General features: G+C 40.7%; 1 protein-coding gene across 1 annotated transcript; it reads right to left on the bottom strand.

The window, feature by feature from the left end:
• Positions 1–757: 757 nt before the first annotated feature.
• Positions 758–21,850, bottom strand: trpm2 (transient receptor potential cation channel, subfamily M, member 2). The gene is made up of 32 exons (XM_063500235.1): positions 21,681–21,850; positions 21,083–21,251; positions 20,819–20,999; positions 20,358–20,521; positions 20,092–20,272; positions 19,903–19,964; positions 19,609–19,809; positions 17,493–17,595; positions 16,495–16,616; positions 13,059–13,433; positions 12,652–12,789; positions 12,433–12,562; positions 12,199–12,344; positions 11,921–12,033; positions 9,489–9,587; positions 9,135–9,348; positions 7,853–7,971; positions 7,635–7,767; positions 7,122–7,293; positions 6,785–6,965; positions 6,479–6,660; positions 5,010–5,142; positions 4,549–4,636; positions 3,900–3,984; positions 3,652–3,797; positions 3,450–3,514; positions 3,064–3,093; positions 2,882–2,968; positions 2,721–2,799; positions 2,536–2,637; positions 1,899–2,015; positions 758–1,797 (listed from the first exon to the last, which is right to left on the bottom strand). Exons 1-32 carry the CDS (start codon positions 21,848–21,850, stop codon positions 1,681–1,683), a joined length of 4,404 nt encoding a protein of 1,467 aa, XP_063356305.1. The 3' UTR covers positions 758–1,680.
• Between the last annotated feature and the right edge of the window lie 4,524 nt (positions 21,851–26,374).

Genomic DNA, 26,374 nt, shown 5'->3' with positions numbered 1-26,374 from the left:
TTTAATCCCCCTCAAAAATCTAGTTTCTATTCTTATTCTAATGAACTAAAATGTTTTTTTATATATAGCTTTAGTTGACTATAACAACCTTTGTAAGGACTAACAGTGACTCTGTGAGGACAGTTGTTTTTTGCTCCAGAGTGGGAACTCTTCGTTTTGTTTTGTTTTTTTGTCTCTCTTTGACGTTGTGGCTAAAAATAGCGTCCGTGAGCCGCCGGGAGGTGGAGATACAAATAATAACAACTGAGAGAGAGAGAGAGAGAGAGAGGGAGGCCGGGACTCTGGTGCCTGCTCGGCGCACACAGTTCAACTTTCAGGTCATAAAGTTACAACAAATACACACGGTTTAGAAGTTACTGCTCTTTCAAGCACACACAGACACAACCGGGATGATTTGTGATCGTTTCGTGCCGGGACAGGTGATCGATTGGGGGGGGGGCAGCAGCCGGGGAAGAGAGTGAAACCGATACTGCGTAGTCTGGCCACCTCTGGCTGCACCAATGAGAGCCCGCGGAGGCTGCTCCGAAACTAGCGCAGCGCTGCTTGCTTGGCAGGTGGACAAAAGCTGAGCTCAGGGCAGAAAAGTGTTTCACAAGCTTCTCTGTTTTTAAACAGGACGGGAGAGAGTGCAACACGCAAACAAACTCAGGGAAACGGAGATAGTGATATTGGCGAGAAAGCAAGCAGCAGTGCCACAAAGTCAAACTGTTTCAATACAAGTGAATAAATTTTTTTAATCGAGTAAAATATATCCAAATTAAATAAAGGTGCATTAAGGCCATTTAAAACATGTAGATTAATATTTAATTTCACCAAGTTGTAACATGATTATTATTATTACTGATGATTGTCTTGTGTGTTATAAAAGAATAAGCTCTATAACTGCTACATACTATTAGACAACTGTAAGTTAAAGTACCCTGTGCGCCATTAGTGAACTCTGATAACTTAAAAGAGATCTGTTCCACTTTTTCTGTCACACATATACTGTAACAATGGCTCATATCACACATCACTGAAGTTTCTAATAATGAGGCCACTATATGTTCAAGTAATCCCTGTGATCTGAGTGCTTGTTTTTATAATATTCTTGGCTCTGTAAGTCATCACTGAGTACATATCCCCAATATGGTATGAAAGAGGATAATCTAAAGGGCTGCATAGTCAGGAAAAGATAAATAAGGATTATTTTGAGCTGTGAATCATACAAAGCTACTCTAGTAGAATTGAAATTTAAAAAAAAAACATAGAGAGCTGGAAATTAACATAATTAGTCCCCTTTAATTATTCCTCCAATTTCTTATCCAGGTTCAGATTGCAGGGGGTCTTAGCAGAGACGCCCAGCTGATCCAGCTGATTTTTAGCAGCGATCTTTTCCTGGATCTGTCCGGGGCCTCCTCCCAGTAAGACATGCCTGAAACACCTCACCTAGACCACCCAGACCACCTCAGCTGGCTCCTTTCAGTGTGGAGGAGTAGCCACTCTTCTCTGAATGTTAATATTTGATTGTTTTTAGTGAGCAGCAGTTAACAGTGTAGGTAAAACATTCATGTCATAGTCAGCAGCAGCAGAATGTACATTATGGCTTTCAGTGCAACACAATTAATCTACATATTTAAAGAAAAGGCAGCAGTGACGGGGAGATGTAGAGGCACATTTACAGCCGCAGCGTCGTGAATGTCAGAACTTCCTGTTGTGCAGCGCAGCAGCCAGCCGCAGCGACTCTCTTTGGTTTGAGCTAAGTCTGGCTTTGCTGCTCACCTCCTGCCACTGAACAGCACCGTTACTGCTCAGCACCTAAAAAGCAACAGATAATTACATGTAAATGCAGAAAGGAGGAAATGTAAAACAGTCGGCCAGCCAATTTATTCTTCACGCTGTAAAACACTCGATGTTACCGTGTTGTTGATGTCCACCATCACCTGGCTTTTTCTGTCCAGGTGAATGTTTAGGACAGTCATTTCCACCCAGGCGTTATCAGTGTTCCTGCAGTCATCCACATAACCCTCAAACACCTAAAACCAAACAACCACGTCCATCAACAAATTAATCGATATCATATTAATGTATAGTTTCAGCCCTGGCAGGATGCTCCCCTTCTCTCTTGAATGATTCTCTTTAATATTTATTGGTAATGACTGGTTGTCCAGATGAAGTCTCAGAATCACTGACCTCAGCATAATCTTTATTCCTGACCCATGTAGTAAGGTGAGAGGTCTTTGGTCACCACCTCTGGTTTGTGCTCAAACGTTTCTCAGCTCAGGAAATAAGTCATTTGTCTTTGATGTTTACATTTGTTATTTTATAATGTAATATTTAATCAAATGCTTTCTATTGTATCACTAAATTTACTAACCAGTGTTTACATCAAACACAAACAGAGGACCTGTTCTTCCTGCTCTCTCAAAATGCTATCAGTGACAGCTGTTGACATGTTCTTCTATCTAAAGCTGTCATGCTTTACAGCTGTTCTTTGTTTTCATTGCTCCTCCAGCTACTTTAAAACTTTACCACCACAGTGCTGCACAGACTTACCTTTGTTCCCTCTGACAGTTTCGCGTTGATCATTTCATACAGCTTTTTTCCCATCGTTTTTTTAAGAGTTGGTGGCAGTTTATCAGCAGAATCAACAGGGCCCTGAAGGTTTTAAAGCCACAGTGTGACTGAACAGTGCAAAAAAATGTATAAACCACATTAAATGGACAAAGACTGGAACTCACTCCAGGTAAAGATAAAGTTCTTCGACTCTCGTCACAAACTGCCAGGTACTCCAGAACTGACTTCTCGCTGTCTCGCCAGCTAAAAATAAGTGGAAAGTCTCAGATATTTCTGTGCAAAACAACCTTTTTAAAACCTCTGCAGGGGCATTGAGATGACCTACCATGTAATCACAAGCTCTACACTGAGGTTTGGACCCAGGCGGCTCAGTGCCCCACGCCCACTGATGCCCGTCCTCCCCCCTGGGTTTCTGAGATGACAAGATCCTTATCAGACATCAAGACATGCTTTTGAGGTTACTATAAGTAACAGTGAATAGGTTCTATATCTGTTCTTGTGTCATACCTGTAATTAGCTAAGGCTTCTGGTTCTGATCTGCAAGGAGAAACAATAGATGAAGAGCATACAGAGATTGGAGGAGGCGGTCTTGTAATTACACAATAAAGTCAAAGTTAGGCCAGAAAGCTTATTTACTATGTTCAAATAGATTCGACCTGAAAACTGGTAATTCACTTGTCACCGAGGCCCATTCATTACCTACTAATTAATGTTTTTATGGGTATAATATGCAGGTTAAAAAACACAATGTGTATACTCACGCAAAATAATCCCTTTCAATGATTACTTATAACCTACTGGAAGAGTGTTGCTTTCTAGACATGTGAAAAACAGACTCTACGCTGTCCTCAAATAAAAAGCTAGCGAAAACAGGAAAGTATGGCTTCACACACCCATCCACATGGTCTTCGCTGTCGTCAGAGGTATAATTAGTTGGTTTGTATGAGCTGAAACTGACCTGGGAAAAAAAGGAGATAAAAACCACCAGAATTATTGGACAATTTATCAGTTCAGTGACTTTCTGAGGAGTAGCAGCTGGTGACTTTGTGGTGGAAAAAAATAATATTTAATAATATATAAATATATAATAAGTACCTCCCAGGGCACCTTCTCCTCAGGCACAGGGAAGCGCGTGAGTTTGCTGTTTGGGTAGGAAAACTGACGGGAATTCACATGGAAACCGCTTCTTTTCTCCGGCGTATTCCTGAAAGAATCTGGGGTCTCATCTACGACAGCTGGAGCTGCAGGTAACCGCAAAAATGTGCGCAAACAGCAGGAGATTTAAAATATTTATCAAACATAAAACTGTGACATGTAAATAGTGAATTAAATTTGGTACTGACTCCGTGACTGTGTGTCTTTTGAGGGCAGACCCTGAGATTTCAGACTATCCATAATCCACTGCAGGGCTTTAGTAGACTGTCTGACCTGATGAGACAAAGGAAAGTGGATCAACTACTTCTGTTAACTGCTTAGGTCAAGGACGTCAAAGTAATTTTACACGTATAGCTAACTTTGATCTTAAGTGGGTCAGAGCAGTGAAACTCCTCTTTCTGTCAGTGTAAAGTGTAACTACACGTTTAATCCCCGAGATAGAGATTTTTTTTGTTTAACTGTGAACCCACTGTAAAAAGTACACATTTCTGCTTTAGATAGTGAAGGAATCTTATGCCACTTAATTGGTTATTTGCTACTTTATGACTTTGGTATAGTATGAATGGAAATGGGGGAGGTGTTTATCAGTAGGAAAAGTCGTAAAACGTATAAAAAATGCAGTTCAAAGTCTAAAATTTACACCTCTGACTGAGAAAAAAATGACGAGAGATTCCTTAAAGAAGTCATCTGGAAATAAAAGTCAAAAAGCACACAAGGGCATGGCACAAAAAGCGTGCCGTGTCTTTAGTGCCTCAGGTCACCCTCCATTAGCATATCGTGACATATTACAGACACAGGTGGAACATTAGTGCCAACCAAAAGAAATCAGGCCACAACCTGCTCTTCAAGTTGAGCCAGTCTTTTCACCATGGCAGCAGCGCTCGTTTCCCCATTTCTCTCCAGCAGATCAGTTATGATGGTAACTCTGAAGAAACAAGTGTCAGTTTGAAAATTACTTAAAAAAATCATCAGTCTTTACAATAAAACAGGAAATTATTATATTACTTTTTTGTTTTATAACACAGAGTGATTTCAATTATTTTTATGTAAATATTGTTTGGTGAAGCAGCCACATCCAAGTCCTTGGACAGAAAATATCTCAAATTACCCCAAACTGTGTGTGATACATAAGGTGATTATGCATGCAAATTGGTCCTTTGGTCTCTAAAAGCTCATTTAAAAAAAGAACGTGCAATCACATTTTGGCTGGACTGCTCACTCCGTTTTATGGAAACTGGTGTGATGATGCATAGACACCACACATACAGCAACATTCAGCTACATTACTGTGAGATTACTTCTGGGCTGTGTCCAGGATGCGTCTCTCCGTGCTCTGGCTCTGCTCCTGCCGTGCAGACACCAAGTATCTGTCTTTCATCAAGGACTCCCAGGTCAGCAGCTCCTCATCCTCTGCCGGGTTGAGCTCATTTTCTGAAAAACAGCATCACATGCTTTGAATCACTGCATAACCTAATTCTGCACATCCACGCGGACAGAAAACCCTGCACAGCAGATAAACTGGGAGTGAGTTAAACAGAAAGAGCAAATACTAGCTGCTCAGCGACCTTTTCCTTTCCATTCATGTTGAGTTTGGGGTTTTTTTTTCTGTATTTTATAGTTATAATAATCTTTTTAAAACACAAATTAGGTTGTTGTTTAAAGCACTGTCAGGGTCTGCAGATGACCTCTGAATACATTAAACTTTCAGCATCTTCACTGCCACGTTCTCGACTGTGAGCAGAGGAGATCATCTGCATTAATGAGATAAATAAAGGGTCATACTCTGGTCACAGTATGATGGGGATAAACTGATCCATCTCCATATCAACCAGGCAAACTTCACCTGCTGACGAACACCATGACCTGTGGCTAAAAGCTCTGAAAATTGTGTTTAGATTTAGTTTCGAAAACGGAAGCCTTCACCTGCATTTGAGATACTTGTTTTGATGTGACCTAAATGTGGGATTTCAGTCATGTGATCTGCTTTTGCTCACATGACTGACCTGCTTTTCAAGCCTTACTTACTCCACTAGTCACTCAAGAAACAGTTTTATGTGACAGAAAATACAATATTAGATCTTTTGATCTTGTTATTTCATAGTTTTAGTTACAGTGTGTTAAACATCACCACTAGATGTCAGTAGATTGCAGTCAACTGAGTTCTATTTTCTAAACTCTCTCAATTTAGGTGCATAATTCTAGATAAGTTGGTATTGGACTTGGACACTTAGCAAATCAGCTGTCACACGATGTGAGAATATGGTCAAACTGTTCATCAGAGGGAAAGTGGGATCTTTAGGACACTTGAGCCTAACATTAGATGGAGTGATGCCAGAGTAAAAGCAGCTGTTGTTTAGCCGACTCACTGTCTGCTGTCCAGAGATGCGAGGGTTGCATGGCTAATCTGCTGATATATTGGATATAAATAAACAAGGTTATGCATGTTTTTGTGTGCTAGAACACTGACTTCAGTTCAGGAGATGAAGCTTGAGGTGATGAGGAAGAGGATGACCTTTTTAAAAAGATCCCATCTGCTTAGCATTTTCACCATACATAGGTATAGCTACCATCTTTCATACCTTGAGTCTGAAGTTGCAGGTACAAATTTAAATCTGCCTTCATGGCATGTGAACGCCTACAGGTTCTCTTCTTCTCAACCTTTGGGGTACCACGTATGTGGGTGGTCTGTAGCTATGTACATAAATAATGGAGCTTTTTTAATTACACAAGAGTCTGCAAAGGTGGGAATAAACACTTCAGCACTTACTGAACTCTTTGTATATTTTGGGGGGCCTCCGCAGCACCATGCTTCTGATGAAGAGGTAGATATGACTGAGGATGATGAAAGGAGGAGGGGCAGCAGGTCGACTGTGGTACTCCTTAATTAACTCGTATCTTTGAAACTTCCATATTTTGTCTGTGTTGTCCTGGACTTCCTCAAATGTAAAGCTGTGCGGGACGATAACACGAAACATAAGAAAGTTTAAAAAAAAAAAGGCGAGGGCTCATCATCATCATTAAAACAGTAAGATGACAGAAAAGCTCATACACTTTGATGACAAGGAGGACTCACTTGAAAATTGCTATTAAGAGGTTGAGCAGCAGTATGTTGGCAAAGAGCAAGTAAACACAAAGCATGATGATGGTGAGCCATTCAGGAAAGACCGGGCTCTGGTTTTCGTTCAGCACGGGACATTTGGGCTTCAGGGGATCTGTAGCATTCACGCTGCAAGAGTTCATGTCAAACTCAGTGTCTGCAGGAAGAAAAATGACATCCTCATTAGTGATGAGCAAAGTCGAAGCCTTTGGAAGAGAATAAATATGTGTAACAAAATACTGAAACAAATTATTACAGCTAAAACAAAATAAGTATTATTTTTTAAAGTATACAATTCTCAAAATCCACTCACTATCAATATTTTTTGGAAACTGGCCAAATATGATGAGGTATGGCTCGTAAACCACCCCACGGATGATCCAATCCAGACGATTTTCATTGTGGATGAGGATGCCTTGTTTGGCGACGCCATAAGCCACCACCCAGATACTCAGGAGGAACATGAAGAAGAACATGTCCATCATCTGGAGGATAGAAAGGCACCAATCACAAGCAAGAAACACTCAGAAATTGACACACTTAGAAACACAGCTGCAAACTGTGACATCTCATGTATGCTTAGGGAGTAAATAAAGTGTAGCTGAACACAAAGTTGAGGTCTGACTGACTGAAATAAGTGTGGTAACAAAATGATCCAAGTGTTCAAAACACCTTTTATTAAACACATGGACTACACTTCATCTGCAGACTATGATCGAGGCCCGGTGAGGTAGAAGCCTCTTATTGTATCAGGTAAGAGGTTTTTTTGGCGTAGCCATAAAACCTCAGGTCAGCATGCTTTGTATTTGTTCTGTAAACCCCTCACCATCTTTCTGACTATGATGATTTTGGGTCCGAGGGTTCGGCTGATAGTGAAGATGGCCATGAGACGGAGGCAGAAGACCACAAAATCAATGCAGAGGATGATTTTACCCAGATAAAACAGCTCGGTTGTCAGCCTGAAGTAGGAAAAGCTTGGTGATTCATAGATAATGCAGTGGGTGGATTGATTTCCACAGACTGGCTTAGAGAGCAAAAACTCACCTAAATGCAAGGCCGATAAGGAACAGGACGATGGAGAGGACATCTAAAATATTCCAAAACTCATTGATGTACATCTTGGCTTTCTTACGAAACCCAAAACCATCTGGATCATGAAAGAGCTGAAAGAGAAAAGAGAATTAGACATAAAAGGATTTTATATTACTTAGCATTCGACATACAATCACCTATCATTTAAATTATTTTGATTACTTTCTAATAAATAAATAAATCATTAAAGGATAAAGAAGCCTTTGAAATGAAAACAAAAAAAAAAGACAGAAAAAGGGAGTTACTCAGGGACAGGATTTAGGTAGGTAAACAAATTGACTGCCCTCTCTACATCAAGGGGAACCGTGTTAAAATTGGTCACACCCAGAAATCCTCTGAAGACCTTTCCTGCCAGCACCGTGTGGGTTATTAAGAAGGTACAACAACGACTACAACTGCTGGAGACTACAAGCTGCAGGCCTCGCCTTTTAAGCTCCTCTGCTTAGACCGTAATGGCATATCGTATCTCTGAGTAATAGATCACAGAGCTCTTCAGTGGGTCATCAACACAGCACAGAAAACCATCGACGGCTGTTTACCCTCCCACTGCCAGCTCCTGTCACCTCTTAGGGCTGCACACTTGCTAAAATTCCTCACATCCAGGACGCCACCTGTTTGACCTGCTACCCTCTGGATGGAGCAGGACCTTCAGAGCATTTTAAGGACTCAAAGACAGTTTCTTTCCCAGGGCCATTTATACAGTGAATTTCAACTAGGAGTAAATGTCTGTTTACAGGCTATATAATGACTGCCTTTTAGGGAAATGCCTACTAAAGGTAATTACTTTCAAAGATAATTATATTCATTCTGGTGCAATAATTACTCTCACTGGTGAAACAATGTCATTCATACTACCCCAAAGATTACCCTGATGTAATTTTATATTTATTTATTTATTTGTGCAATGCTTCCTTTTCTGGCGCATGCTTATTCTTTTCTGTCCTACTTTAAATGCATTCGTTTTTGCTGCATTTGTTACAACTACAAAGGTTTTCTATCCTCTGTTGACTTGCTCTGTTACACTGCTCCCTCCTCTAAAAGAAGAAGGGCACTCACCTTTTCTTACCGCTGACCTTTTAAACATTTGAGCCTCTAAAGGTGAATGGGGCCACTGTTTGTGTTGAAAAATTCAAAGACTGTCTCTCTACATCACAGTACAGTGCACACAAAGAACAAAAAAGACTATTTGTTCGTTGTTTTGTATCATTTGTGGGTCTGAGCCACAGTTTCTCACCTGTCTGACCTCCTCACACACCAACGAGAGCAGCCAGATGTAGAGCAGCAGCTCGCCAGCAGAGGGCGTGCTCTGGAAATCGATCATCAGCACCACAGCAAACAGGAAGAGGAAGGCGAAATAAAATACAATGTTCCAGTAAAATTTAACCTGTGGAGAGGTGTACAGGTACATCAGCCTGGACCAGCAGCCCAGAGGCTTCATGGGCTTCAAGCTGTGGACAGAAAGATCACTGCAGTTAGAGAGACAATGCCATGTTTTCATGTATCCACTGTTTATTCAACTTCAAATGACATTTAAGGTCATGCAGCGATGAGGGTTGATATCTGCATTAAGGAACAAGTGTGTACATACGGGCCATAACCATTTCTTCTAAGTGTGCTTCCTGTCAGGGTCTCCACTGTCTTCATCGCCTCGTCTTTCGCAGTTTCTCTCTGGATGATTTCATCATGTCTGTGGAAAAGTTACACTTTTGACCACAGCTAAACTATTATTATTAAAAAGAATACAAGCAGAAATCAAGTTAAATTGGGGCATTGTTTAATTAACAATGTCAAAAACCCTCCAAACAAAGGCATCTGAAACCATTAATCACATTCGTCAATAATGAATCGTAGTTTAAATGCGTGGCACCTCGCATTATGAATATTGTGCAGCGCATTAAGAATACGCATTGCTCTGTCAGTGCGCCCCAGGGTGGCTGTGGCTACAATGTAGCTTACCATCACCAGTGTGTGAATGTGTGTGTGAATGGGTGGATGACTGGATATGTAAAGCGCTTTGGGGTCCTTAGGGACCAGTAAAGCGCCATATAAATACAGGCCATTTACCATTTTACAATTCATAACAACTATCTCAATGAAAGTTAAAATCTAAAACAATAAATAATCCATCCATTTCTTCCTTTGGGTCACGGGGGGCCTAAGCAGAGAAGTCTACACCTCCCTCTCCCCAAGCCACCTCCTCCAGCTTATCCAGGGGAACACAGTGGCCAGCCGAGTGTGTCCAAGGTCTACCCAGGGCCTCCTCAGAGTAGGACATGCCCGGGAGGCGAACGCCTCAACTGGCTCCTTTCGACATTGAGGAGTAGCGGCTCTACTCTGAGTACCTCCTGAATGACTCCTCAACCTATTTCTAAAGAAGAAAGCTAATTTCCGCCACTTGTATCCGTGATTTAAAAAAAATAATTAACAATAACAGGCTTAAAAAGGAGGTTAGGCATAACATTTAGGACACAGCAATTTACCAGTATTTGGCATCAATTGAGACGTTAACAATTAGATTAAACTACAAGTACGTCTGGTACCGACAGTAGTAACAATTAGTCACACACATCCTTACATTACACTAGATGTAAGAATCTCCACTTAGTCACTTTGAGATCATCTCCTTCTTTTCATGTTGCTTTATTTAAAAGTTCATCTAAGTAAAATTTCTCAAGAAGTAATTAATTAGTAAACTCCACACTGTGTAAACTTTCACGTTTCTCTCGGTGATTACAGCGAACTTCTGTTTAGCATCCATGGTGTTGTTGTCAGATTTTCCTCCTATGGGTTTTTGGATGTTAACTATTGTTTGGCCATATAACTAATCACTGTCAGAGAAACTTCCAGCAAAATACAGATCTAAATCTTGGAAAGTGACTTCATTTTTTTCCCTGAATGCATTGATGAAAGCTTTATCTGCATTTTCCCTCCTTTGTCCTTTTTATTTGCTTTAAAAATTTATCCACACATGGCAGCAATTCCATGGTGTATGAAAGATGAATCAGGAGTCATTTTTGATGACACAGTTGTAGATATGAGTTGTACAGTATATTTAGTCAGTTTCTGTCAAATGAAAACAAGTGAGAGATGTATGTGCCTGGACATTACTTTAGTGGCTAACTGTATATTTATGTATTTGTGTATGTTTAAAATTAAGTTAAAGTAAAACTTTTAATATTTATGTATTGTGACAAAGTGGTAGGCTTGAACTTATTTACCACTTGTCCCTTAAACATATTGATTTATCCCATGTTATTTTACAGTTGGCCATAATGCTTTAGTTTAGACATTGCTGGTGTAACTTTGCTCTACATACTCTCCTGGGTTTGTTTGTGGTAGCATTATGTTACAGTTTACATCCATGCATATGCTTTTAAAGCAAATACTACTTAACCATCAGGTGATTTGAATTTTTTTCTGCCGCAGGCAGAACGACACGGTAAATTATGTTTGCTTTTTACTGCTTTGGTTATAATTACCTTTGTTTGTCCCTTTGTTCTGGTCATACAGCCAAAACAGGTGTGTGGGAGGGGCCGAACTGGCACTTCCTTTTTATATAAGGTCATGAGGTCATTGATTGCATCATTGGATACAACCAAATGAAGGGTTTTTCCTTTTGTATAGTAATGTTTATTTTCTTCGGGGTTGTTTTAAGATGGTAGAATGGAGATGCCAGGAAAAAAAGTACACTTAAAAGAAATGTGACCAGTGTTGCGTTGATGCTGTCTATTTATCACTTTCCTTACCACTTGCTCTAACCTACTTCACGCATATCTGTACAGTAGCATGGCATTATCCATTATTAGGCAAAAAAGCCTTTTTGTGTGTGGTCTAAAGCCAGCTCATCCAACTCCCTAGTAGTCATTTACATATGCTATGCTTCCTTTCTTCACTTGGGAAGAATTTGTTTATCTTATCTCTATTTTGCTCCATTCTGTTTGCCAGTGTTAATAAAAACACATATAAACACAGTAGCATTGTACAAGCCATTGTACCCCTTAGCTGGCTGGCAGGTCTCACCTGAAACACAGAAAGCCAGTGTAGATAAGAGGGGAAAACACCATGCAGATCAGCACTCTCCACACAGGGTTCTCTACTGAAAGCTTACCACACCAGATCTGAGTCAGCAGAGCCTGAAAGACACGTTTACGCAGACTGGATTATAATGCAGCACCAAGAAAAATTTTGAAATTAAATTGAGCGATTTCTTAACTTTTGTAACTTTAATTGCTCTACTCAACATTGTGATGTATAACACACTGGCAATCCCCTCTGGAAAAATCTAAATTTTCCTCTACCTGAACACCAGACTGAGCTATGAAGTTTTTGTCATCTGCCTCGAGTGCCAGCCGCAGGCATGTCGTTCTGCCCCACAAGTGTGACATGCGAACCAGCAGTTTCTTAGCGCGCGACTCGTCACTGTTGTGGCACTCGGTGAAGACACCTGGGACACACATATACACAGCCTGAGGATAAATTCAAGCCCCGTAACAATCACGGTCAATTCAGCCATGTTATGATATGTGTTATACCAATGGCATGTTTCTCATAGTGACTGGCGAGTTCTCGCATTTCTTCTGCATCATCTGCATCGCTTCCTTCTTGTGCCATTTTCTTCAGGATCTTACTGGCAGCCAGAGCAGCAGACATACAATCCCTACACTGTTAGTACACAGATACAGAAAGATGTGAGGTCATAAACACGCCACGCAAGCAGCTATGGTTGAAGTTTCCAGAAGTGCTTTCATCACCTGCTCCCAGGCAATTTCAGCCAGTTCCTTGTTATTCTGGACGACACCCCAAAGGAAAAGGTCTGTGCCCGGGTCCCTCTGTGTTTCAGGACTGTCCTCCCTGAGCTGAGCTTGGGAACTTGTCTGACTTTTAGACGGCTAAAAAGAAAGTGAAGGAGTCTGTTATTATTATATGATTAATGTTCACAATGCCAGGATTTCTGATATAATGATACCCTAAAAACAGCATATTCAATCTAAATACTTCATATATTTACTGAATATTTTACTCCTACTAATATCTATTTCCATAACATAAACTTTCTCAAATTATAAAAAATAAAATTGGGTAAGATACAACACATGATTAATTGGCAAAAAGACAGATTCAGTGTTTCAAACAAAAAAAACTGGATGAACTAACTCACTGACAGTGATGTTTCATCCATGGACATGTTGAACTGGTCTGTGGTGTTGGAGGGAGGATAGAGGGGCTGGGTGAACTTGCCCAGCAAGTGGCGCACCTCATCAGAGACATAAGTTAAGGAGATCTTTTCACCTTGCTCCCTGCAAGCTCGAGTTCTGATGCCGAAAGCTTGCCTCCCGCTGTGTCGAGCACTGTGGATCCGCTTAGCCAACTTGCGCAGAAAGAAGCAGCTGGGCAGCTGTTTGTAGAGCTCACACAGAGTTTCCTCCTCCTGCAGGAAATCCCTCAGACTCACACCGTTCTCCAGCAACAGACTCACAAACTGAGGCTTGTTGCCAGTCAGGGCTGAGAACATGGCCCAGTGGAGGTCACTGGACTAGAAGCAGGAAAAAGTCAGAACAACATCATCAGAATCTTTGTTGATTTTTGTCTAGTATCATTGTTTTAGTCTAAGGAGCTTGGAAAGAAAAGCGTCTGGACTTCTTTAAGTTGCTTGAAAACGTTTCACCTCTCATCTGAGAAGCTTCTTCAGCTCTAGGGTCAAATGGTGGAGATTCCCAGATTTAAGCTCTGTGGGAATAACCCACTGAGAGGGACAATGGACCCCCTAATGATCCTCTACCTAATCACATGGGCCAAGGTGTGAAAATGGGTGTAGGTCACAATCAGCCAAGGTTTCGGGTGAGCTCATTGTGAAACCTACCCCCAGGATAAGAAGGACAAATGCAACAACATTGTCATCCCCTATGTAGCCAGTGTATCAGAAAAACTCAGGAGAGTCTTCTCCAAGCACGACATCCCAGTATACTTCAGACCCAGCAACACACTCAGACAGAAACTGGTTCATAGAAGAGCCACCTCCACGGGACAAGACTCGGCGGTCCATCTGCATCTAAAGGACAAAGGTCACTCTTTCAAGGATGCCAATGTACATATTTTGGACAGACAGGACAGACGGTTTGAAAGAGGAGTAAAAGAAGCCATTTATGTCCACTGTGAGCGGCCATCTTTGAACAGAGGCGGTGGTTTACGACACCAACTGTCTGCCATCTATAATCCAGTTTTGAGATCCCTTCCCAGACGCCTTAATGCCCACTCACATCCTGGGCCATCTGACCTCAGGAAATCACATGATAGAGTGGGGCCAGGTTTCACAATGAGCTCACCCGAAACCTTGGCTGATGATGACCCACACCCATTTTCACACCTTGGCTCATGTGATTAGGTAGAGGATCATTAGGGGGTCCATTGTCCCTCTCAGTGGGTTACTCCCGCAGAGCTTAAATCTGGGAATCTCCACCATTTGAGCCTAGAACTGAAGAAGCTTCTCGGATGAGAGGTGAAACGTCTTCAAGCAACTTAAAGAAGTCCAGATGCTTTTCTTTCCAAGCTCCTTAGACTACGATGACCTGGATGACTGAGAACCTTCACAGACATATCATTGTTTCAGAAACAATGGATGGTGTGATGGCAAAGTTCAACATGGAGACAATAAAATGAATGGAAAAGCTGACTGCTATTTCTTTAGAGACCTCTTCTCTGCTACTCGTAAAACTTTTATAATATGATGCATGCTGCTGCTGAATCAGCTGACTTTATGGTTTTACTCTGGTGGCAAGAAGGCTTTCTGTGTTTATAATATGGGCTGGGTTTACCTTTGGAACCAGTTTTGAACACAGCAAACCCTCCCTATAGTTAAATCTATATGTATGTCAACAGTGTTGGGGAGTAACGGAATACATGTACCGCCGTTACGTATTTAAAATACAAAATATGAGTAACTGTATTCCGTTACAGTTACCGTTTAAAAAGGTGGTATTTAGAATACAGTTACTTTGTTGAAATAAATGGATTACACGGCGGTACTTTCCTGTTTCATATTGTGGCGGGTCAGGACTGTTTGGGTTTGTTTGACAGCTACGTTCTGTTGTTCCAGGCGGCAGCGTTACGGTTGCCATGGTTACAGGGCGACGCTCTCTCTCTCTCTGCGACTGTGTGTTTCCTGGGTGAGAGTGCGCCTTTTTGTTGTTGTTGTGCTAAGCTAATAGGCAGAATGCTACAGGCATAGCTCTAAAGAATGTAGCCTCATGGGCAGTGTAGTCCGTGCTGCAGGGAGAATGGACTGCCATACACGTCTGTGAGCAAGAGGAGGGAGAAAAAGGATAGTGGAAAAGTACGAGCTGTCACCAAGCAGAAACGGGAGCTGGAAGCATGTAAATATAATAATAACCACTGCAGCCAAAAAGAGTGCCTGACGAGCCCAGTTGTAAGTAAGCTATTAAGACTCGACTGTACACTGTGTTGGTGTTTTTCTCCGAAACAATAAGTTCCGTTGGAGCAGCCTTTCAACGCCTCTCTCTGTCTCTCGCAAGCAAACTTGACCCACACAGCAAAGTAAAGCTATTTTTCGGCTACGAGCCCGACACGGAACCCGCCGTATTAGCCAGAGGTCCCTTTACTACGGTTCGGAGCCGCGGACCTTCAGTAATAGTAATAAATCACATTCATGTAGTTGTAAACAGCATGATAATATATTAAGTAATCCAAAGTATTCAGAATACGTTACTCTCATTGAGTAACATAACGGAATACGTTACAGAATACATTTTGGGGCATGTATTCTGTAATCTGTAGTGGAATACATTTTAAAAGTAACCTTCCCAACACTGTATGTCAATTATTTACACTTTTTCACCTCTCCAGTGAAAATGGCATGTGTGGCCAGTCTGGCACCTGATAGGCTCACATAATTACCTATTTCAGTTTTCCCATTCATTAAATTTCTCTTACTAATACAAACCAGGATTTCAATGCTTTTCAGTCACAGAGCCTGTACTGTAAAGGTCACCATACCCAAGATATTATTTTTCTCTTTCATTTCAATTCCCTTTTTCCCCTAACATCAGAAATCAGACTAAGCAGTCACACAAGAGGTAGGTATCAACTAAATAAGGCAACCCAAAGTTTCCCAATCTAGCTATGAGTTTGTTTGCACGAAAGGGAAGCATGTAGCCAATCAGAAACATGGAAGGCTTTACTAGCAACAGAGTGATATACTTTACAAAGAAGGTTAAATATTAGTGAAAAGACTGGAATTCAGTTTCAATTTCAAGTCCAAGAAAAGTGTGTAAACTGAAAGTGATAGAGAAGAAATATAAAAACATTATTGGCAAATGTTTGAAATATGTTTTTTACATAATTCAAACAGAATTACATTTTATAATAACATCACCAGGTGCAAGGCTTAGGTGCCTTGCCTTACAAAAGAATAAAATTCAGCATTACTTGCAGCCAGCAGGACAGAAGGAAGGGATAAAGTTATTCGGAGGAATTGATGTTTCTTATTGATGTTCATCAGGAAATGGGGGAAAGAAAAACACTATCTGGGTAACTGATCAGAGAGTGATGATGGTTTTATATTTAAAAGACAAACCCACCTTCCACTGGCTCTCCTCAGTGAAGATCTCAGTCTCAGCTATATCCACCCGGTTCCAGGTTATAGCCAGCTCCAGCTGCCTCTTCCAGCATTCGACTCCCAGGAATTCACTGGATCTCGAGGCTGAAAGGAGAATTTACAGTGATTCGATTTATTTGTAAATTGTCTCTTGTCTCTCTAAAGAGCTCATCCACTACTAGGTGCATTTTAGATAGTATTAAATGCAAAAAGTTGTTTTTTCATTTATCCAATGACTAATCTAATTGACTTTTTAATACATTTAATACCATTTAATCTGAGAATGATGTTTTTCCCCCAGCAAATCTTTTCTGACAAGATGGAAGCATGGAAGTGTTTGGTTTATCATCAAAACCAAATATCAAACATAAACCAATTATTTTTCTATTATAGTGTTCTTAATGCATTAGTACAGGAGAATTTCCAATTGTACTACCGGGACTGTAGTCATGTGACTATGGTGGAAGACACTGGATGACCTACATTAGCTGAGATAGCAGAAAGGCGCCCAGATAATGTGGTTTAATTACCCAGATGGACCTCAGTGATGGAAAGTCTGGACAAAGCAGATAAACTAGAATGATGACTCATCACGGTCAAAAGATTAAGTGAATGTCCAGTGTGGTGGAATCACTTACAGTTTCAGTGCACTTTAGCTCAGATTTCTTTGCTAAGCTTGGTTTAAATGGGTTTCTTAGGTATTTTTTCAGAATATCATGAGGCGTTATTAGTCTGAAGGAAGCATGGCACATTTTTAAAGAGATCAAGTGTTGTTTTAAATGCCTCTCTGTAAAGATGCTATCAAAATATCTTCAACTGTGGGACATTCGATAGCACATTTATTTTTCTGACTGGAAATATTATACTTGCTAACAGCCTGTTTGGCACTAAGCCAGTCCTTCTTCATACTTAGTAGCGTGTGTTATGTTTGTAGGCTGTCTGGTTAGGATCCGGGGATTTGCTTCAAATCCATATTCTTACCTTTGAGTAGTGCTTGAAGAATGGCCACATCCACATCCCCACGACAGTCCTCGCTCACTCTGAACACTGTCAGCAGGTGTGACATCCTGATGATGTCCTGAATCTACAAATTCAATAAAGAAAAACGTTTAAATCCTGGAACCACTGTTTCTTTGGCTCTGGCTCAGACATCTCTGGTGAGCACACTGCAAACTTCGTGCAAATATTTTCATATTTGATATTTTGTCATTTAGCTGCAGAAAACAGTTCGACATCCAACAATATCCAATCATAAAACTGTGCTGTTCAACATATGTTACTGAAGATGCATGGTGATGAAGATGAAGGTGTTATCCTGATAAAGAAAAATGTGAACAGCAAATGTAATAGACCTAAATCTGACATAAGACAAGCAGACATGAAACACATGAAGGGAGAGGAGACTTAGACACAGGTGGGTGAGGACTTTAGAGGAATCGAATATATATCAAATATATATAAGAGCTATGTTAGTGGATAGGATTTATTAGGGAGCAAGTGAACATTTTGTCCTCAAAGTTGATGTTAGAAACGGGAAAAATGGGCAAGCATAAAGATTAAACACCAAAATTGTGATGGCTAGACAACTGAGTCAGAGCATCCCCTAAACTTTAGCCCTTATGTTGCATTTCTGAGCTGCAGTGGTCAGTATCTATCAAGCTAGGAACAGCAAGCAACAGGGCTGTCAAGAATTGCTGATGCATGTGGGGAGTGAGGGCTGGCTTGTGTGGTCTGATAAAACAAAAAAAACAGCTGTTGCTCAAATAGATAGGTCTCAGAATACACAGTACATTGCAGTTCATCCTGTATGGGGCTGCATAGCCACAGACCAGTCAGGGTATCCATGCTGACCCGTGTCCACCACCAAAAGCACCAACAACAGCCGGGTGAGCTTCAGGGCTGGACCACAGAGCAGTGAAACAAGGTGGTCTGGTCTGATGAACCGTGTTTTCTTCTACATCACGTGGATTCTCAAATGCGTGTACGTTGCTTACCTGAGGAGCACCTGTCACCAGGATGCAATATGGGAAGAAGGCAAGCCAGCAGAGGCAGTGTGATGCTTTGTGCAATGTTCTGCTGGGAAACCTTGGTTCCTGCAATTCATGTGGATATTACCTTGAAATGTACTACCTAGCAAAGAACTGTTGCAGACCATGTACAACCTTTAATGGAAATGGTATTCCCTGATGGGTGCGGCTTCTTTCAGCAGGATTATTCTCCCTGCCACAAAGCAAAATGGTCCAGTAATAGTTTGAGGAGCACAACAACGAGTTTGAGGTGTTGAATTAGCCTCCAAGTTCCCCAGAGCTCAATTTCCCCAATCAAGCATCTATGGGATTTGCTGAACAAATAACTTATATACATGGATGCCCCATCTCACAATTAAGAGGACTTATAGGCTCTGTTGCATATTTTTGCAGCTATAACGGGACACCTTCAGGGATCTAGTGGACTCCATGTCAAGGTCGATGGGTCGGAGTTGTTTTGGCAGCAAAAGGAGGATCAACACGATATTAGACAGATGGTCATAATGTTATACCTGATTGGTGTATATACATTGTCGCAATATCTAACACAGAAAACATCAGCTGAGATGTGATGACTGATGATACTAGATCAGTCACAAAATATGACTCATGACCATCCAAGTAAGGCATGTATGAAAACACTGCTTTTACACTGTTAATTTAGGGCAGCTATTGCATAAACATAAGTCTGGGTGGTTGTCTAATATCCATCCATCCATCCATCCATCCATCCATTCGCTTCCACTTATCCTTTTCAGAGCCTATGCCAGCTGTCATAGGGCAAGAGGCAGGTACACCCTGGACAGGTTGCCAGTCTGTCGCAGGGCTAACACACAGAGACAGACAACCATTCGCGCTCACATTCACTCCCGCAGTCACACCTATGGGCAATTTGGATTAATCAGTTAACCTATCCCCACAAACTGCATGTCTTTGTACGGTGGGAGGAAGCCGGAGTACCTGGAGGGAACCCACGCAAACACAGGGAGAACATGCAAACTCCACATTCTGGGCAAAAATGCTTCTATAGTAAGTTCAGTAATTTTATGGTTTTCAGTGTATTTACATACCTTCTTGGTCCATTCTATGATTTTGCCATCTGAGAATTGTTCATACTCTTGACCAAAAAACTTCTTCATCAACTGCTGGATGAGGGCAATAGTGACTCGGATTAGTGGCAGTCCTGACACGTGTGCAATAACATCTGCTATTCTCCCAGAGCCCTCCAAGATCACGCATGGTGTTCCATGCAGCATAGCATTGTAGATGGTCTGAGAGGAGACACACAGGGCAGTTATACAACACACAGACACACACATACACACTGACACTGGGAGAGAGAGGCCAAAAAACTGCTTACTCACATTCAGCGTGCCTGGTCCGCCATCCAAAACCACACACACCACAGGAATAGTCACACCAGTCCCTAAAGATCAAATATTTGATCAATTTAAAAAAAAAAAATCAAAAGCTTGAAAGATATATTATTATATTTCAATAAATATCTGTGTTGTCTTATTGATTTTTTAGATACTACATCTGTTATCTTTAACCTTTATTTCCAAGACACTTTCTGGAGATCCACATCTCTAGGCAGCTACGCAATTTAATCTCTACACCATAATGTCCGTGGGTTCCATCATCCACCAGCAGGAAGTGGGTATGGTTGCTGTCGAGAGTGGATAGTTGGCCCTGGTTCCCAGTGTCCATCAAATAATGGGCAGGGAAGCACCCCTAAAGGAAAAAGAGGGAGAGTAAGAAGAATTTACAGTAACTGAATGCTAAGATTATGCCATCTCACCATAAGTGTTTGTCCTACCTCTGGATGCACCAGTGCTTTCCTGTTATGAATTATCCCCCATGTTGCCACTCCAATAGTTACAATCTTGCCCTGCATGGAGCTACTCATGGCGTAGTCCCTCACAGCCTGCCCCACGTGCTTCATCACACCTGTGTGGGTACCACCAGTGATGATCCATGCACCTGCGTACAATGCAGCATATTCACCAGTAGAACAAAACAGGAGCAATCATTTCTTGAAAGTTTCGCAAGTCCGCAAGGTTACCAGGAAACCAGGAGAGATATTCAGGATGTTACAATTACAAATTTTTACTGTTTTTACAGTTTGTACAAACACAAACTACATACAGCTGAAGTCTATCTGACTACCAAAATGAACAGAACAGAAGCATGGGAGGTGGCACGTATCCATAAAAACACTACTTTCTGGACAATGAATGATCTCTCACACACAAATCTATTGCTCTCGTTCTGGCTGACCTGTTGTCTGGGCCACTTTGATCAGCCCTCTGTGGAACATGTTCTTGAGATGAGCCTTCAGATAGAAATTCTTGGCTCCTCCGGTCACTGAGATCAGTAGATTGGGAGGGGACAGTTTCCATTGATCAGTCAATAACTGGTACAGGATCTCAGGGCTGGTATCTGTGGACACTCGGGCGTACTGACAGTGGACATGTACACACAGATTTAAAGATGTGCATTTACACAGTAACATTATATAATGTAGAGTAAGGACTGGCTCACCTTGCCTGTCTTTTGTCCCAAACCACCAAAGCTGATGTCTCCAAAAGCATCAGTGGGCGCTTCACAGACATGTCTGTGTATGTTCCACGACTCGCCTGTGAAGTCTTCTGGCTTGATGGCTTCGTCTGTATGATCAGTTTTTGCGTAGCCACACTTACACACATCCCCACTACAGAAACAGTAGAGAAACAGAAGCTGATGTTTAAGATTTAAAAAAGTATAAATACATGAATACATTAATTATATTTATATTCAGTTGTTAGCTAAATTATGGACACTCATGGGTAATTTACATATTGATAAAATAAGATGAATACAAAAGTATTTTTTCTTTAGACGACTTGGAAGCTCTTTAATATCTTTTATCTTCTTCACCTGCTTTGCAGATATCCAGTAGCTTTAATTAAAAAGCTCATTTATTTAGAAATGCCCATTTTTTAGTGTTCAAAGTTTGTTTTGCATTCTGTATTTTATTTAGCTGAAAACTGCATTATCATGTAACTGTCCCCACAGCACCACTCTATTACAGCAACAACAAGAAGGTCAGTCCTAAGTCAGTCCTCATCAATTCAGCATAGTGCAGAGCAGCCCAGCTTACCTTCCATCTTTTTCAAAAAAGCAACATTCCTTCTTGCAAATGTTTTCCTTGATCCAGGAGGCGAGAGCAAGGCGCTGGAACGAAGGGGACAGAGAAAGGTGTTTAGAGGGTCTGGCTGTGTTAACCGCCAGAGTATGAACTAGCCGTGACTCCAAGTCAGCTTCCGACATCCTGGCGCAACATGGGGGATTGTGTTGATGAGAACGAGCTTAGGATGAGGTCTGCCAGAGTGGCAGGAGAGAGGAGGCTCTGCAGCGACTGCTGTGGGTGCTCGGCATTGCAACAGTGATGTCAGAGCTGTGTTGCTGCTGAGCAGGCTGCACAAACCTAATACTTACTGTAGAGGAAAGGCAGCAGTCGGGCAGCGGTTGTGGATCAACACATAAATGCGTTAATGAGTGAGTCAATTACACTCAGATTTCTTAATGAAGACATAAAAGAGCCATGATTTTTAATTAACTAGCACAATTTAAAAATAATTCTTATCATCATAGCCAAACTATTATACTTGTGAACAAAACATGAAAGACAGTTTAGGTTTAACATAACATGAAATAGTAGAAACAAAGCACATTTATTCAGTTACTGTACTCTACGTTGCTCACACATTTTAATTAAGTATCTTGATTTCATGATGTCTGGCTTCTCCACTCTATACAGCACTTTTCATCACAGGAACTATTAGTCAGCTACACTTTGTACATTAATATTGTACATATGAAACTCATCATAGGTTAATGTAATATAAGTCATTACATGAATACTTTTGGTTTTGATATATTACCCCATTTATAGTGAAGTTTAGAAAACAGGACTTTTAATATGGATATGATATAGTTAGAATGCCAGTTTTCTTAATCCTAACCCTGTGTCAAAAATAAAAGCTTGTGACAGATAAACACCCACCGTATACGAAGCAGAAACCGGTGCTTGATTTATTCCATGTGTTTTTTGCTGCAACTGCTGAGTCACTAGGTGTGGGTGAACCTTGCTCTCAAGTTTAGGTAGCATATCTGAAAGCGCATTAAAAAAAAAAAAAAGCTTGCTGTGTAAAATATTTCTAGAAGAGCTAGCGTCCAAAAACAACAACAAGAAATAATTTACAGCTAGTTACACACAGATAACACAACATGTTTAAGCCCACACTGACCAGCTGTTTCAGACATCATCAACGAAGCCTTCAAGACGCCTCACATGAGAGAGTGAGAGGCTGCGTGACTTTATTACATCACACTGTTAAACTGGCTCCTCCCTCAGAAAACAATATAAAACACCAAGTGATTTGACTAAGAAATATAATCTGCTATTTATCCAGGCTTCATATTACTCACAGTTACATAGCCTGAGATATACCCTCACTGGCCACTTCATGCAGGTACTGGGTTGGACCCCCTTTTGTCTTTCAAAATTTCTGGTCCACGTTAAGTTGATAGCATCACACAGCTGCTGTAGATCTGTTGGCTGCACATGAATGATGTGAATCTCCCATTTCACCACATACTAAAGGTGCTCTATTGGATTGAGATCTGGTGACTGTGGATGCTTTTTGATTAAGGTGAACTCAGTGTCATATTCAAGAAACCAGTTTGAGATAATTTGTGCTTGTGAAATAATGTTTTATCCTGCTGGAAGCAGCCATCAGAATATGGGTACACCACAATCAAAGGGATGGACATAGCTGTAGTGTTTAAACAGTGGTCATTTGGTAATAAGGGGCCCAAAGTGTGACAAGATCACCATTAGTCAATCTGAAGCATAGCTGCAAAGCGTCCATGCTACATTGTTAACACCAAATTCTGATTCCAACATCCAAATGTTACAGCAGATTCATGGGACAACATTTTTCCAAACTTCTATTGTCCAATTTTGGTGAGCATGTAAGAATTGTAGCCTCAACTTCCTTTTCATAGCCGACAGGAGGGGCGCCCAGTGTGGTCTTCTGCTGCTGTAGTCCATCTGAGCTGTGCACTCAGAGAAGCTCCTGTACATGCTTTGGTTTTAACGAGTAGTTATTTGAATTATTTGCATTACTGTTTCCTTTACATCAGCTTGAAGCAGTCTGGCTATTCTCCTCTATCCTGCTGCTCACTGGATTTTTTTCTCTTTTTCAGACAATTGCAAAAAAAAAAAAAAAAACTAGCACCAACAACCACACCATGTTCAGTCACTTAAATCACCTTTCTTTCCCTGATGTTCAGTTTGAAACTTAGCAGGCTGGTCTGACCATGTCTACATGTTGAAGTACTTTGGGTTGCTACCGTGTGACTGTCTGATTTAATACTTGCTACTTGCACTAACGAGCAGATGAACAGGTCTAGTAAAGCGGACGGTGAGTGTATATTCAAAAGTATGAGCTCAACACGCTAAAAACACCTTATGAGATTAGATTCACCAATTATGTAACATACCTATACACATTTTAGTATCATTTATAAGAAAGATTTACAAAATCATTTGCGCGCGCACACACACACACACACACACACACACACACACACACACACACACACACACACACACACAGTTACCTCCTAGATCCTCCTTTCATTTAAAAATACAAGAAGAAGAACATGAAATCACTTCTTGGGACTTCTTTGAATGTCACACATTCCCAGGTTTATGAAAGCAGTGTGTTTTATGTGGTATGGCACTAGTTGCCAGGTGACACAGATGGGATCAAGTTACTGAACTGAGCACTGGTTCACTATCAGGAGATAAATATACTGCGGTTATTGCGGCAAGTAATCAAATTTAAGTTTCTGTTACATATTTTGACACAAAGTTTGTAATCAGTGCTGATCCACTATAAATGTAATGATCTATGGTCTGTTCTATGATTGGCCTCCAGTAAGGTCATGTTTTTGACAGAGATTAAATGCATAATCTGTAAACATGATAGCACAAAGAGTTTTGAATGAATTCTTCTAAAACCTATTAGGGGTGTAGAGTGAGATCATGTAAACAGTCCATTAAAATTTGACCTACATGCCCTAAGGTCTCCAAGGTCAACTTAATGATTTATTGGTCAACAACTGACAAAAAACTAACTAAATGTGGTATTTATTGTCAACATACAGAAAGCAGAGATTTAATTAATTTAATAAATGTGACTTCTGACCTCTCCTTCAAGCTCAAAGAGAATAATGTTATATAGAGGTATTTAAAATACATTTCTTATTACCATTGTTTGTATTAACAACAGACAGGCATACTGGGAATGATATAGATGATATAGAATGATTTTTAATGATTTTTAAAATTTATTTCAAATTGCATTTAGCAAATGAGATTAGAGGTTTTGTCTTGATCTTAATCTTTAACAAAAAAATTCCACCAGTGATGGAGGAAGAGCTCTGATCATTCAGTAAAATTACAGCGAGCACACAGTAAAAACACCTTAAACTGTTACTTAAGGTAGAGAGTAAGTAAGTCTTACTCAAGCATGAAAATGCTTTTACGTTAAAAGTAAAATTACTTGGAAATTAGAGCAGGATAAAGATTAGAATAAAATGGTACATTAGGCTTTAGGCTTGAATCTCTTAAATGCACCAGACCGATTACACTGGGCTGCACTGAAGTCAGGGTAAAATCTGAAGATGTGATCTCAGTACTGGAGTTTATGTTGCACAGCATGGCCTTTGTCTTTGTAACCAGGATTGGGAGCAGCTCTACCTGCAGGTGTAGGGACAAGACAAAAGTGGACACTCTGAAGTGAAGGGCTCATGATTTCAGCTGTCATTTGAGAAAGAAATAAGGCAGGTCTCAGTACTGTAAGTACAACTCCAGTATGGCACTTCCATAAGTTTAAATGGTTTTGTTTGGCGTCGCTCGTTTCGTTTTACCAGTTTTACCAGACTGTCAAAGCAGACAAAGACAGAAATCAGGAGATAAAGACACTGGTTTCATTCAAAGAATAATTAATCTTTGACAGACTGAAGTTGTTGTCAGAGGGTCTTTTACATCTTGGTGAAAGCAGAGCAGTTCGTCTTTCTCAGTCCAGTCATGACCACCCTATTATTTTCCCCAGTACAAACTAAGGCCTCCTCAGTTCACTTCATTGGCTTTGTTTTAATGTCAATTCATGATTATTATGCCAGGTCACAAAGGCAGCAGCCTAGGCAAAGAAACCCAGACTCACCCGTTAGAAGGTTTCTCCCTGTTAAAGGGAGATTTTCTTTTCCACTCTCGCCAAGTGGCTGCTCATAGAGGGCCGTCTGATTGTTGATGTTTTCTCTGTATTTTTTTTTCTGTGTATTGTTTTTGCCAGGCAACAAGTAGGAAATATCAGAGTTAATAAGAACGGAAACAACATCTGTTGCTTAGCTGTACTACTTTGGAAATGATAAGACTCTGGACTCAAAGGCAAATGTTTACTTTAAAGCATGAATACCAGGAATATATTGTAATCAGACAACTTGGTCTTTAACAGCAAGAGAATATGTTGTGCTTCTTGATGTTTATTGGTTGTTGGCAACACAACCACAGACAGTATATAAAATATGGATGTAGGTTCTGAAATGTAAAGCCAACATACAAGTGCCTTAAAGTTGCATTCTTTTAATGGTTACCAGTGAAATGTGTGAATTCATCAGGAAGCAAAGACATTCTGTCCAAAGAGAGCAGAAAAACTACCGAGCTCTGTCACTCTCTGGTGGTCGATAGGGGGGATAACTACACTGTGAGCTTTATCACGC

Source organism: Pelmatolapia mariae, linkage group LG16_19 (genome assembly GCF_036321145.2).
Source record: "Pelmatolapia mariae isolate MD_Pm_ZW linkage group LG16_19, Pm_UMD_F_2, whole genome shotgun sequence".
NCBI lineage: Eukaryota > Metazoa > Chordata > Actinopteri > Cichliformes > Cichlidae > Pelmatolapia > Pelmatolapia mariae.
This window is presented reverse-complemented; position numbering and strand designations above follow the sequence as displayed.

Coding starts and splice junctions, on each gene's coding strand:
- trpm2 (XM_063500235.1), bottom strand. CDS start 21,850: ATGTCGGAAGCTGACTTGGAGTCACGGCTAGTTCATACTCTGGCGGTT. Junction 12,345..12,432: donor CTATGAGAAACATGCCATTG/GTATAACACATA, acceptor TGTGTGTCCCAG/GTGTCTTCACCGAGTGCCAC. Junction 7,294..7,634: donor TCATCATAGTCAGAAAGATG/GTGAGGGGTTTA, acceptor TCTATCCTCCAG/ATGATGGACATGTTCTTCTT.